At 42.5% G+C, this 15,151-nt stretch overlaps 1 protein-coding gene across 7 annotated transcripts in view; it reads left to right on the plus strand.

Annotated features, from left to right (window-relative positions):
• The window catches only part of GALNT13 (polypeptide N-acetylgalactosaminyltransferase 13), a 208,430-nt gene that overhangs the window by 78,564 nt on the left and 114,715 nt on the right, over positions 1-15,151 (plus strand). For all 7 annotated transcript variants that reach the window (XM_075180900.1, XM_075180901.1, XM_075180905.1 and 4 more), the window contains exon 2: positions 11,492-11,660. In XM_075180900.1, coding sequence (XP_075037001.1) covers positions 11,492-11,660 — 169 coding nt within the window. The remainder of the gene's footprint in view (positions 1-11,491; positions 11,661-15,151) is intronic.

Consider the following 15,151-nt stretch of genomic DNA (forward strand, 5'->3'; position numbering starts at 1 on the left):
AGTCTTTTTGCTATATTTGGGTCTAATGTGATAAGAACTATCCACATTATGCATTGTTTTAAATGTGTTTATATGGTTTAGGATGCTTGTGCAACTTTTTTTTACTATTAAATTGAAAAAATATTTCAGATGCCAAGGTACGTTTATTTTATTTTATTTTGTTCATTTAGGAGGGTGGGATCGGCCTCCAATTTCACTGTCCCTTATTTGGCAGCCACCATACATAGATCTCTATAAGCGCAGAGTCCCACTCCTATATTCTGCTAAGTCATGAAAGGGTCTATTTGTCATTGGTGGCTAGTCGGTAGCAGTAACTATCATTCTGTATTGCTGTACATACACCCCCAGCAAAAATAAATCTATCTATCTATCTATCTATATCAGAAGTTTGCCATTTGCTTTTGAGGTTCGCAGTTTGCCATTAAAAATCGTTAACACGTATCATTTTAAGCTCAAATTTGTCCAAGCCAATTTGCACTTGCCCATATGCAAACCAGCTTGAACACTGTCCATCAGGCAAATATGGTTGAACCTATAGCTCAATAGTTTTTAAATCAATTAAAATTCAAGAAATGTCAAAATTTTTTAGTTTTTGTACAGGTTTAGTACGAGTTTAGCCCTGCAGAACAATAAATTGTTTGCAATTATCTGGATCATAGTCTGACATATCAGAAGCATTTGGCGACTCCGGCATGACGCTATCTTGCTGCGCAAATCCATGGCCAGACCTGTAAAGATATTCACATTAGTGCAAATGTAGCTCATGGAATTTAGGTTGTTTTTTTTTTTTTTTGTAATGGAGGATGAAATAAAATGTGTTGTGCTCATTAAATGGGCCTTGCATGACTTTAGTCAATTACTTGGTCTGCTTACATTCTCTAAGTAGAGTAACTAAGAAAAACAGATGCATCAGGTAATCAGTGTGGATGAGCGCTCTTTCACATAACTTTGTCTCCACATTACGACGCTATGCATTGATTTTATTCTTCATGATGGATAGGGGGAAATTAAGGCCACAGGAGCATGGCAGAAAGATATAAAATTCTATGTACAGAGATTGTGGCAGCAACTGAAACAATACTTACACTCTCATGCTTCTAATGCTTCTAAATGGCATGGCTTATATCATTAGTGTTATTGAGTGAGGGGTTCTGACTGCTGCAGTGTTTGCTGCACATCACATCTGTAATAAATACATAGACTAAACAAGCTGTATTTTTGTGTTGTGCTGACAAAATAGGCCACCGCATACTACTCTTACAAATATAGTAGACGTTCTTTTAGTTTGGAAGCAGAAAGCAATATTCGGATAAACCAGTGTTTCTGAACTCCAGTCCTCAGGACCCACTAACAGTGCAGGATTGCCAGGTGACCAGTGAAATAATTATACCACCTGCTACAATGTGTCAATCAGTAATGACTACACCTGTGCTCCAGCAAGGAGATATGGAAAACATGTACTGCTAGGAGGTCCTGAGGACTGGAGTTGAGAAACACTGGGGTAAACAGAGTCCATATATATGGATCAGTCTCAACATTACTGACAAGTGAAGTGTATATATATACCGAACAGTCTCAACATTATCACCACTGACAAGTGAAGTGAATAACTTTGATTATCTCATTACAATGACACCTGTCAAGAGTTGGGATGTATTAGGCAGCAAATGAACAGTCAGATCTTGAAGTTGATGTGTTGGAAGCAGGAAAAATGGGCAAGCGTAAGGATCCGATTGATTTTGACAAGGGCCAAATTGTGATGGTTAGAGGACTGGGTCAGAGCATCTCCAAAACGGCAGATCTTGTGGGGTGCTCCTGGTGTGCAGTGGTTAGTACCTACAAAAAGTGGTCCAAGGAAAGACAACTGCTGAACAGGCGACACCCAAGGCTCATTGATGTGAAGGCTGGCGGCCCATCTGTTCCAATCTTACAGAAGAGCTACTGTAGCCCAAATTGCTGAAAAAAGTTAATGCTGGCTGTGATAGAAAGGTGTCAGAACACACAGTGGATCGCAGCTTATGGTGCTGAGTACCCATGCTGACCCCTGTCCACCGCCAATAAAGCCTACAATGGGCATGTGAGCGCCAGAACTGGAGCAAAGGACGAAGGTGGTCTGTTCTGATGAATCAGATGATCACATGTTCTTTTACATCATGTGGACGGCCATGTGCCTCATGTACCTGGGGAAGAGATGGCACCAGGATGCACTATAGGATGAAGGCAAGCCGGCGGAGGCAGTGTGATGCTCTGGGCAAGGTTCTGCTGGGAAACCTTGGGTTCTGGTATTCATGTGGCTATTACTAGGACACATACCAACTACCTAATCATTGTTGCAGACCAAGTCCATTCCTTCATGGCAACGGTACTCCCTGATGACAGTGGCTTTTTTCAGCAGGATTACGCCCCCTGCCACACTGCAAAATTGTAATGAAATTTTAATGACACAAACTTTTTTAAAAATGTTGCATAATTGTAAGTTTTATATTACAGAGTAGTCTAATATATATAAAAAACCAGGTCATATATATATGTAAATCAGGGCCATTAATTCAGTATACGTTAATACAAAACCAAACCTATTCCATAACATTTTTCCATATTCCATTCTAGAACTAGAGAGAGATAGTGTTATGATTGAGCAGCATATCTCAAATCCATATAGTAAAACTTTTCTGTTGCTATTTTAAACTATAGCATGGAATTATTGAATTATTTATGTCTATATCAATTTCTGTATTGATTTTACAACAAGTGTCAATTGAACAATTTATTATACATGCAGGTTAATGGAATTCTATTTACTTGACTTCAACATTCTATAGTTTGATTGTTCCTCAACAGCTCTGCTGGGTCTACGGCTGGAAGACCAGCTATTTAAAAAAAAAAAAAAAGCGCACATACAGTGGTGTCCCTAATGGCTAACATCTTAGTTGAAATTTAGGGCTGGATTTAACCCATAACATGCCTACTTTCGAGGAATGTTAGTGGGACTCCTAAATAAAAAGACACTTGTTGTCAGCGCTTCGCCTTAACACTTCATATCTGTGTGTATCTATCAAAAGTAAAACATGAGATATTAGTTCATATATTGATCAAAACATTTAACTAAGGAACTAATACCTCATGTTTTCATTTTGCTAGATACACCAAGATATGCAGTGTTAAGGATAAGCACTAACAACAACTGTCTTTTTGTTTTGTATACAGCATTTATATTGCCACGCAGCTGGTACAATATATAATATGTGATATACCAGGTGCAGGCTTATTGCCATACAGCTGGTACCATCATCGTCATCATCAGTTATTTATATAGCGCCACTAATTTCTCAGTGCTGTACAGAGAACTCATTCACATCAGTCCCTGCCCCATTGGAGCTTACAGTCTAAATTCCCTAATATAGACACATACTCATACGCAGATAGACAGAGAGGGAGACTAGGGTCAATTTTGATAGCAGTCAATTAAACTAACAGTATGTTTTTGGAGTGTGGGAGGAAACCGGAGCACCCAGAGGAAACGCACGCAAATACAGGTAGAACATACAAACTCCACACAGATGAGGCCATGGTTGGTACTCGAACTCATGACCCCAGTGCTGGGAGGCAGAAATGCTAACCACTAGGCCACTGTGCTGTACCATATATAATATGGGATATACCGAGCACGAGCTTATTGCCATACAGCTGGTACCATATATAATATGGGATATGCCGAGCACGGGCTTATTGCCATACAACTGGTACTATATATAATATGGGATATACCGAGCACGGGCTTATTGCCATACAACTGGTACTATATATAATATGGGATATACCGAGCACGGGCTTATTGCCATACAGCTGGTACCATATATAATATCGGATATACCGAGCACGGGCTTATTGCCATACAACTGGTACTATATATAATATGGGATATACCGAGCACGGGCTTATTGCCATACAGCTGGTACCATATATAATATGGGATATACCGAGCACAGGCTTATTGCCATACAGCTGGTAATATATATAATATGGGATATACCGAGCACGGGCTTATTGCCATACAGTTGGTACTATATATAATATGGTATATACCGAGCGCGGGCTTGTTTTTTCTCTTTTTTTTTGGACTCCACTGACTCTGTGGAGAGCAGCTAATTCTCCCATGAGGGCGCTTACTTGCCCACAAGGTATTTGGGGATGTGGTGTGAGGACACAATTGGTGTCATCAAGCCACACTTATCTCTGTGAACAGTGATTGAGCAGTGGTGTGATGACTCAGTTAGCCATTGCTGCCCACCACTTCTTCCGTAGGACAGGTATGAAAGGTAGTTCTAAAACAGAGTTAATAATATTCCCACCCGCCAACAAGAGCATACCTGACATATCTATCTCTGTTGATAACATGACCATAAATCCCACCCCACAAGCTCGCTGCCTAGGTGTAATCCTTGATTCACGCCTATCCTTTGTTCCCCACATTGACTCTATATCTAAATCATGTTACATACATCTAAAGAACATTTCCAGAATCCGCACATATCTCACACAAGACACTGCTAAAACCTTAATTCATGCACTAATCATCTCCCGCATTGACTATTGCAATTCCCTCCTTACTGGTCTTCCCAAAAACAGACTCAAACCCCTAAAATCTATTTTGCATGCTTCGGCAAGACTGATTTTCCTTGCAAATAGCTATTCCTCTGTTGAATCACTCTGTATGTCTCTACACTGGCTGCCTGTCTTCTACCGAATCCAATATAAAATACTTTTACTAACCTACAAGGCCATCAACAAAGCTGCACCAACATACATCTCCTCTCTTGTCTCAAAATATCTCCCAACTCGGCAACTCCGTTCTGCAAAAGATCTGCGTCTCTCATCCACCCTCATTACATGCTCCCATTCCCGGTTACAGGACTTTTTTCGGGCTGCACCCACTCTATGGAACTCTCTCCCTCGCACAATAAGACTCTCCTCTGGTCTACAAACTTTCAAGCGTTCTTTGAAAACCTACCTATTCAGACAAGCTTATAATATTCCTCAACCACCATCTTAACCTCACTACCTTTAGCCTGTTACACAATTTCACACAAGACAACTACCCCCGGACCAACATTGTTGTGTGACAGGATCATTTAGCTTATGAGTCACCCTACCTTTGCAGTCTGGCTGGGCCAAGATGCAAAATGTATACTTAACCTCATGTGTCAATCTCCCATTGTCCCATAGATTGTAAGCTTGCGAGCAGGGCCTTCTCACCTCTTTGTCTGTTTTACCCAGTTTGTTTATTAGTTTATTACGTTTGTCCCCAATTGTAAAGCGCTACGGAATATGTTGGCGCTATATAAATAAATGATGATGATGATGATAGTTACATAGCCCTATTGGAACAGGAATTTTGGACTCTGTACTACTATAACAAGGAGAAAGCCCTGATTTATGGTCTGTTTAGTCCTTCTTTAAAACAAGTCCCTAATTCTCTAACTGGCATCTTATCCTGAAATAACTACAAAATAACATACCTCCCAAAATGTATGATTGAGGTTTCAGGACAGAGTATGCATGCTGGAGATGTTCTGCTCATGTTACATGGGGCAAGGCAGTGGTGGAACTACCATTGCAGGGGCAAACGCAGGATTTGTAGAGGGGGGTTTCTACACCAGGCCGCCAGTAGGAGTACCCAGCATGCATGGGGGCGTGGCTATAATTTTAGACAGTACTTGGCTGCTCTCCAACTCTTCCTATCCCCATAATATACATGGGCAATGCTGCGTGCACTACTGTTAGGTGCACCCAGCTCTCCCTTTTCAAGCAGGGTCCAGCCACCTCAGTTATACAGTGCCCCAGCCTTGGAGGGGGGGTTTCTAGGCACTAGTAACCCCCCACCTTGGTTTGCCTATGCATTAGTGCAGCAGGTGCAGTGCACTGGGTCCATGGAGATAATGGGGCCCGCTGCATGGGAGATGTAGAGGGTCAGCGGCCGCGGTTCCCTCTTCTCTGCCTCCCTGCACCGAGGCCTACAGCTCGCTAGATCCACCTCTGGGACAAGGCCACATCACATGGTGGTTTTCCATGTTTTCCAAGAACCTCAAGCCAGGACTATCTCCTCCTAAATCAGGACAGTTGGGAGGTATGGGATAGACTTATTAGAACAAGAACCTATGAGACCTAGACAACAAATTGAAACATTCCCTCACTAACAATGTCTCTAGCCTATGTAACAGCATGATCACCAGTGCAGCTTGTCCTGGAGTCTGCCCAGAAAAAAAAGAGCAGACTTTAACTTGCTGCTGCCCTCTGCAGGCTTGGAGGTGGCATTAGATGCAGGGCTGTTCTCTTGCCATGTGAAATTATGGCGCTAATAAATGTATCATATAGGTAGTTCCTAGTATATCTGATACTATAATTACAGCAGAATGATTTATCTGTTCTCTGGAAATTTATCTAATCATACAGTCATGTGCATAATAAATAGTTAATCAAAATCTCAGTAAATGTAAGTAATGTTGCAGATGAGTGACAGTACATTTCCTCCAGCTGAAGCTACATCATCTATATCATATTATAAGTATTCCTTGGCTCAGGAGTGATACGTTGGCAGGAAATCTGTGGACATAAGTGAGATGGTTTGGCAGCAAATTAGAGAGTAGTTTCTCCATTCATTATTTGTTGATTACTCAGTCAATGTTCTAAAGTTGTAGAGTTTCTTTTGTTTTGTATTTTTTAAACTGAGGTCACTGAAATAAAACTGTATGCTGCAGCTATTTGGGGGTCCTCATAAAAGAACCACATAGTCTTCTGCCCTGATCCATCTGCCACAATGTACTTATTAATTGATTATGGGTATTTGGAAACACCTCTTATTTATATACCCTTCAAGTAGGGTGCTTCCCAGCCCCAACTGCTTCTGGAATTGGGCTGTGCACCACCAGCAAATCTGACAGCCCGGAGAGGATGGATCTGGCAGGATGAACCCATCTTAGCTGTTCAAGCAGCTACCACACAAGTGTATAGTAAATCATACTGGCATATTTTTAGGAACTCCTATCTGAGAGATCCTGGTCCAAGTGGTAAGTGCAGGGAGTGTGGGGGCGCAATTCACATGATGAGATGATTTGCAGCAGAGAGGGTCCCCTGCTCTTCGGAGAGTCCGGGAGCAGGCAGGTATGGAGAGAACACTGTCAGAGGCTGTCAGAAGATGTATTTTAGTATATACAGACTAAGTTTCAATCTTATACCCAGTTTTCAATGGCAATGGTGGCTGCACTTAATTCTCCCTGCTCTCAGCGTTACAGGTGCACTGTTGCGATCCAATTATGGTGAGAGTTCCTTGGGAGCAGCCACACACCAGTAAGAGTTCCTGGGTGGCAGCCAGCTACCAGTATGAGTTCTTGGAGGACAACCACCTACCGGTGAGAGTTCCTGGGTGGCAGCCACATAGCAGAGATAGTTCCTGGGTAGCCGCCACCTAGCAGTGATAGTTCGTGGGTGGCAGCCACCTAGCGGTGATAGTTCCTGGGTGGCAGTCACCTACCGGTGATAGTTCCTGGGTGGCAGCCACCTAGCAGTAATAGTGCCTGGGTGGCAGTCACCTAGCAGTAATAGTTCCTGGGTGGCAGTTACCTACCAGTGATAGTTCCTGGGTGGCAGTCACCTAGCAGTAATAGTTCCTGGGTGGCAGTTACCTACCAGTGATAGTTCCTGGGTGGCAGTCACCTACCGGTGATAGTTCCTGGGTAGCGGCCACCTACCGGTGATAGTTCCTGGGTGGCAGTCACCTACCGGTGATAGTTCCTGGGTAGCAGCCACCTACCGGTGATAGTTCCTGGGTGGCAGTCACCTACCGGGGATAGTTCCTGGGTGGCAGTCACCTAGCAGTGATAGGTCCTGGGTGGCAGCCACCTAGCAGTAATAGTGCCTGGGTGGCAGTCACCTAGCAGTGATAGTCCCTGGGTGGCAGTCACCTAGCAGTGATAGTCCCTGGGTGGCAGTCACCTAGCAGTGATAGTTCCTGGGTGGCAGCCACCTAGCAGTAATAGTTCCTGGGTGGCAGCCACCTAGCAGTAATAGTTCCTGGGTGGCAGTCACCTAGCAGTAATAGTTCCTGGGTGGCAGTTACCTACCAGTGATAGTTCCTGGGTGGCAGTCACCTACCGGTGATAGTTCCTGGGTAGCAGCCACCTACCGGTGATAGTTCCTGGGTGGCAGTCACCTAGCAGTGATAGTTCCTGGGTGGCAGTCACCTACCGGTGATAGTTCCTGGGTGACAGCCACCTAGCAGTGATAGTTCCTGGGTGGCAGTCACCTAGCAGTGATAGTTCCTGGGTGGAAGTCACCTACCGGTGATAGTTCCTGGGTGGCAGTCACCTAGCAGTGATAGTTCCTGGGTGGAAGTCACCTACCGGTGATAGTTCCTGGGTGGCAGTCACCTACCGGTGATAGTTGGGCAGCACGGTGGCTCAGTGGTTAGCACTTCTGTCTCACAGCACTGGGGTCATGAGTTTGTATGTTCTCCCCGTGTTTGCATAGCTTTCCTCCGGGTGCTCCGGTTTCCTCCCACACTCCAAAAACATACTAGTAGGTTAATTGGCTGCTATCAAATTGACCCTAGTCTCTCTCTCTCTGTCTGTCTGTCTGTGTGTGTGTGTAAGGAATTTTAGACTGTAAGCTCCAATGGGGCAGGGACTGATGTGAGTGAGTTCTCTGTACAGCGCTAAGGAATTAGTGGCGCTATATAAATAAATGGTGATGATGATGTTCCTGGGTAGCAGCCATCTAGCGGTGATAGTTCTTGTGTGGCAGCCACCTAGCAGTGATATTTCCTGGGTGGCAGTCACCTACCTGTGATAGTCCCTAGGTGGCAGCCACCTACCGGTGATAGTTCCTGTGTGGCAGCCACCTAAGGGTACATGGAGTGAAGGTTGTCTCAAAATAACATCCATGTTAAACAGGCTATCTGTGAAATTCCTCCATGTAGAATGGAATGTGTAACTGAATCAGTGAAGACAATGCACACCTAGATATGAGAACAATGTAATACAACTAATTTGTTATAAAACAAGATAAAAGCAGACACCGGTTGGTGATCTTGAAAGAACAAGTATCATTCTTATGACTAATTCTGTGTTCTATCCCCAGAGTGAGCCCCAATGATAGAGGGACACCCAGCGACGTTAAAATAGTGACATTATCAGGGCTTGCACTGACTGTAGGGCAGCCCAGGGCGCTGCAGGAGAGATCTGAATACCAGTGCTGGAAATATGGATGACCTGAGACAGGTTCCCCGTTACAAATAACAAAAATATCATTTGGAGCAAAAAAAGATTTTAAAAAAATATTAAAATATGAATATTTAAATTCACCTTTTTAGGGCCTTGTAATTGCATCTTACAATACATAAAATTATAATTTACCATTAGCATATCTCCTAATAGTCCCGATTTAGATAGAACACTCCTGATTTAAGGGCTCTGTCCCGAGGTTGGGAAATTTGGGAGGTACTGTGTGCACGGCAATGAAGGTGGATGTTTGGAGGGCAGGAGAAAGTGCTAGGCATTCCCCCCGGAGGTGTGACAACGTCCCCATAATGACATGACCGCATCCCCTATGTCCCAATGGCAGATTCATGCACTTATCATCTCCCGAAATGACTATTGTAATTCCCTCCTTACTGGTCTTCCCCAAAACAAACTCGAACCCCTACAATCTATTTTGCACGCTGCGGCAAGATTGATTTTCCTTGCAAATTGTTATTCCTCTGTTGAATCACTCTGTATGTCTTTACACTGGCTGCCTGTCTTCTACCGAATCCAATATAAAATACTTTTACTAACCTACAAGGCCATCAACAAAGCTGCACCAACATACATCTCCTGTCTTGTCTCAAAATATCTCTCAACTCAGCAACTCCGTTCTGCACAAGATCTGCGTCTCTCATCCACCCTCATTACATCCTCCCATTCCCGGTTACAGGACTTTTTTCGGACGGCATCCACTCTATGGAATTCTCTCCCTCGCACAATAAGACTCTCCTCTAGTCTAGAAACTTTCAAGCGTTCTCTGAAAACCCACCTCTTCAGACAAGCTTATAATATTCCTCAACCACCCTCTTAACCTCACTACCTTACCCTATTACCATCTGTTCCACAATTTCACACAAGACAACTACCCCTTGACCAACATTGTTGTATGACAGGATCATGTAGCTTATGAGTCACTTTTACCTTTGCAGTCTGGCTGGGCCGAAATGCAAAATGTAGACTTAACCTCATGTGTCAAACTCCCATTGTCCCATAGATTGTAAGCTTGCGAGCAGGGCCTTCTCACCTCTCTGTCTGTTTTACCCAGTTTGTTTATTAGTTTACAATGTTTGTCCCCAATTGTAAAGCGCTATGGAATATGTTGGCGCTATATAAATAAATGATGATGATGATTCCTAAATGTTCTGAGGTGTGCGTTAGAGGTTAATCCATCTGGATTTTCCAATTTTGCAAATTTAAAAAAACATGTTGCACTGCAGGGCAGCAAATTTAAAATGTGTGGATGGCTTTAGAGTGTCCTAGCTCAACTCTAAATCACAGTGTTTAAATTAAGCTGCCCAGTATTTGTTTGCTACATGCAAATTCAGATTCCGGTATTATTCTTGCATGCAAAAATATTTGCATCTGCACTCCATGCATAGTAACATGGTTTGTCCAGGTGCAAGTTTGCTCCTTTATCTGGATTTCCACATAACTGTAAATAAGTCCCAAATTAAACATATTTGGGAGAACAAACACTAAGTGGAAACACTGTAGAAAAGTGCCGTTGTTTTGCTTATTTTAACTTTTTCTTGGGTAACACACTTAAAATATCACAATGTCACTATGCTACAATGTGAATTTTTTCAGGGTACATTAGTTCCTTTATTTACACAGGTGCGCCCATTCGTCCGCCAAGTGCTTTTCTTGGTGCACACCCACATTGCGCTCTTTGGAAATATCCCTGTAAAAGATGGATGCATCTAGGTTTGCGTGTTGGCGGATTCACCTGAAAATTAACTTTGTGCAAGCAGCAAAAACGTCACTTCACAGAATAACCATTTGTACTTTTGTATAGTCAAAAATGAGCTTTAATGTTTACCATGTGACATCACCATAGCCAATAGAACACTTGCTAAAAGCTCTGATCATGATCATTTTGTTTGTTGAATGTTTGAACTATAAGGGACAGATTCAGTTGACCACTGTCGAAAGTATCGCGACTCGGCACTATTACTGTTACTACGGTAATAGTGCGCTTTATTACCGTTACTCCGGTAATTTCAACGCTGATTTTTGCTCACAAGCAGAAATCCGTGTTAAAATTACTATATTGACGGCAATAGTGCGCAGGTCAGTTAAATCTGCCCCAAGTGACATAATTTAAGAGGCAACAATGTGATTCTTTAAACAGTATTTTCTTTGATAACAATGGCATAACACTGAGTAATTTCTGCTTTTTTTTTCAATTGCAGCTGTCATTTCAAGAAACCAAGAAGGACCGGGAGAGCTGGGAAAGGCAGTATTTATCCCTAAAGATGATCAAGAGAAAATGAAAGAATTATTCAAAATTAATCAGTTTAACCTTATGGCCAGTGATTTAATCGCTTTAAACAGAAGTTTGCCAGATGTTAGACTGGAAGGGTAAGTTTTACAGTATGAAAGCGGCTTAGGCAGTCTGCTACTTGTGAAACAGAAAACATCTAGATGAACGATGGTAGACATAGAACAAGAAAATGCAAGGTAACCAGACCTGGGGGTATATTTACTAAACTGCGGGGTTTGAAAAAGTGAAGTTGTTGTCTATAGTAACCAATCGGATTTTAGCTGTCATTTTGTAGAATATACTAAATAAATGACAGCTAGAATCTGATTGGCTGCTATAGGCAACATCTCCACATTTTTTCAAACCTGCAGTTTAGTAAATATACCTCCTGATCTTCCATTTACAAGTTCAGAACTACAATGGCTGCCTTAAGTTGTGTACATGGTTATAAGGGACACAGACATAGACAGAGATGCCAATTTACTGATTTAATAGATTTCAGATTGCATTTGAAGTTAGACAGGGATAGTGTTAGGTGCGCAAGTGGATATATGGCGTTTTGCAAGTTCTTAGCATCCAAGGAAAACGTTATGGCATGAGCTGGCAGTGGTAGAGAATGAGTGGTGTAGAAAGGAGGGAGCTTTAAGATGACCAATAAATCCATCAAGGGATATATAGAAAAATAAGAGAGGAAATATGAGAAGGAGCGGCTGAGTTTAATGCTTTAAAGGTGAGAGTGAAGACTTTATAAGTAATATGGTGGATCAAAGCCACGAGAGAGTCTGCAGACTATAAATTAGAGACAGGGGGAAAGATTTATCAAAGCTTCTTAATCGGAAAAAATGGAGGTGTTGCCATAGCAACCAATCCAATTCTAGCTATTATTTATCTAGTACAGTGGCAGCCTGTGGCCCCGTAGAGACTTCAGCTGGGGCCCTTCAGCCAGCTACTTCTGATCTTTGTTAAAGCAGAGAATAAGGCAGACCATGGGCAGCCGATTTACGCATCACGGGACCTCACCCGAAGCAGGTAGGTTACGCCGCATAATGGAGGGGGATTGATAGCTGGATTGGTTGCTATCGGCAACACCTTCACTTTTCCTTTTTTAGAAGGTGTCATAAATCAGCCTCAGGATATCCTGGGTTCTGTAGTTTAACAAACGCACTATTTGCCCCAGGGCACCAAATTACTGATAGAAGTGCTAAAATCACCTCCAAACCTTTTCCCTCCGGGCACCAGTGTGCCTACGTAAGGGCATAATGGCTTCTCTTGTGTGACAAATATAGGAAAATCGGCTTTTGACCAGGAAAAACTGTTTGTTGCAGGGTGAATATAAATTGTGGGTGACTATCAATATATTGTATGGGGTTTAGCGGGAGATATAATGGGATGGAGTATACTGGGAAATATAGGAATAAAAGGGGATTCTTTTCTTAATATGAAAGTCAAGTTGTATGTCCTTTTAATTATTTTGCTAATTATATTATTTTTTAACTATAAATATTGGGTAATTAGTTTTTTTGTCCTAAACAACATAAATATATTGTATTCGTTTTTAGTGCACAATAGCAAAAACTAGTAATAAGAACTCAATCTTGCTAGGTAGCGACCTATAGGATAAGATCCTCTGTCCTAAGTTATACACCACTTAGATGTCCAAGATCATCTTGCTGGGAGCAGGAAGCATTATCTCCGCCGTTTAGATGCCCGTGTCCCTTACATAGCCTTGGTGGTTATATAATGCAGTCCACACACTGTTTGATACATTACTTTTATCAGATTTAACTCTGCAGCTGGAAAGATGCCGTGCTGATTTCCAAAGACCAGAGCTAAGCTTTAGTTAGCATCTCTTGTAAAAAAAAAGAAAATTGAGATTGAATAAGAGCTAATGTGGAATCGGCTCCTGTAGCAATCGCTGAAACGCATATTTCACTTTTAGCTCCCGCTCCTTAATGTAATTGCTGCAATTCAACCCGGGAGGAAGGCGGCTGTAAATATTTATAATTAGGATAGACTAATGGATTTCTTAGATTAGTAGAAATTATCAATAGCAAATCATTTATAAGGCATTTCAGTGGATGTGAAAAATGAAAAACATCTCAATATTTCTCTGCAGACTGTGTGTGTGCATGGAATACATTATACAACTGAAGAAGGTTTTCTTGAGTGGAATGATATGGGTGCAGGGCTGGATTAAAGAAGAGGTTAAGTTATTATTATTTATTTATATAGCGTATTCATATTACACAGTATGTCTTTGGAGTGATGGAGGAAATCAGATGGAGGCTCAGTGGTTAGCACTTCTGCCTCACAGCGCTGGGGTCAAGAGTTCGATTCCCGACCATGGCCTTAACTGTGTGGAGTTTGTATGTTCTCCCAGCGTTTGTGTGAGTTTCTCCGGGTGCTCCGGTTTCCTCCCACACTCCAAAAATATACTGGTAGGTTAATTGGCTGCTATTAATTTGACCTTAGGCTCTCTCCATCTGTGTGTATGTTAGGGAATTTAGACTGTAAGCTCCAATGGGGCAGAGACTGATGTGAATGAGTTCTCTGTACAGCGCTGCAGACTTAGTGGCGCTATATAAATAGCTGATGATGACGATGTACATTATTTGATTTTAAAAGCTAATAGATGAAAAGCAAAAAGAACTTCTGGTCAAACCCTTCTTTAAGTTGAGCCCCAAAAAAGTGGATCTCTCTCTTTCTCCCCCCCTTTCTCTTGAGAACCAAACAGCTCAGTCCTATATGATAGCGAGCTCCTATTCTACTCTACAGCATTAAAAACTGGACAGGGCCCCCTTGCATGTGAGCTGCTCTAGCAGCATGGTCCACTACCGAGCTTCAGGTAACGTGGAGAGGACAGGACATAATCTCTTCCTGCCCACCGTCGGTACATTAACACAATGTTTGATGCCTTTATTGTCTGGAGCTACATTCCTGTTCACCTTGGCTGACATGATCTGCTCTGAGTCTCCTTTATCTGTGTCCTTAACTTAGATTAGAGTTTATGGTTCTGTCTCCTTGCACCTTTGGGTTGCGCTCAGTTGCTATGTTTGACTGCCTTCTTTGGCCTCGACTTCACTAACCTTGCTACCGCCATCATCATGATTTTGTAGAGTTGTGATCATATTGCCTATTCCCTTAGAATGTCCAGGAGACTCTAGAATTTTGGGGAGTCCTCCCAGACACCTGGCAGTGTAGACCACCCTCAAGGATCCCACTTCCATGAGCATTGTGTCATTGTGACTCTTCCCCCACGACCCCCCCCCCCCCCGCAGCGCAACAACGCGATACGCACTGTTGCGCTGCGGGGGGAAGAGTCATTATGACACAAAGCCAGAGGGGAGGTACAGAAAGGAGACAACTAAAGCAGTCGATTATGTTCTGTGGCTTTTTTTTTACCACCAATGACATTTTTCCTGGAGTGTCCTTGGTTCTTTTATACACTATCTCACCAACCTGACTGTACGTTCAGCTTCAGAACTTCTAAGTTCCACTTTCACAGTGGATGCACACAACAATCGTATAACCCAGTTACAGGTTTATGGCAGAAAAATAGTCGACTCCTTTGAGATTTACACTTTTGAAC

Source organism: Mixophyes fleayi, chromosome 7 (genome assembly GCF_038048845.1).
Source record: "Mixophyes fleayi isolate aMixFle1 chromosome 7, aMixFle1.hap1, whole genome shotgun sequence".
NCBI lineage: Eukaryota > Metazoa > Chordata > Amphibia > Anura > Limnodynastidae > Mixophyes > Mixophyes fleayi.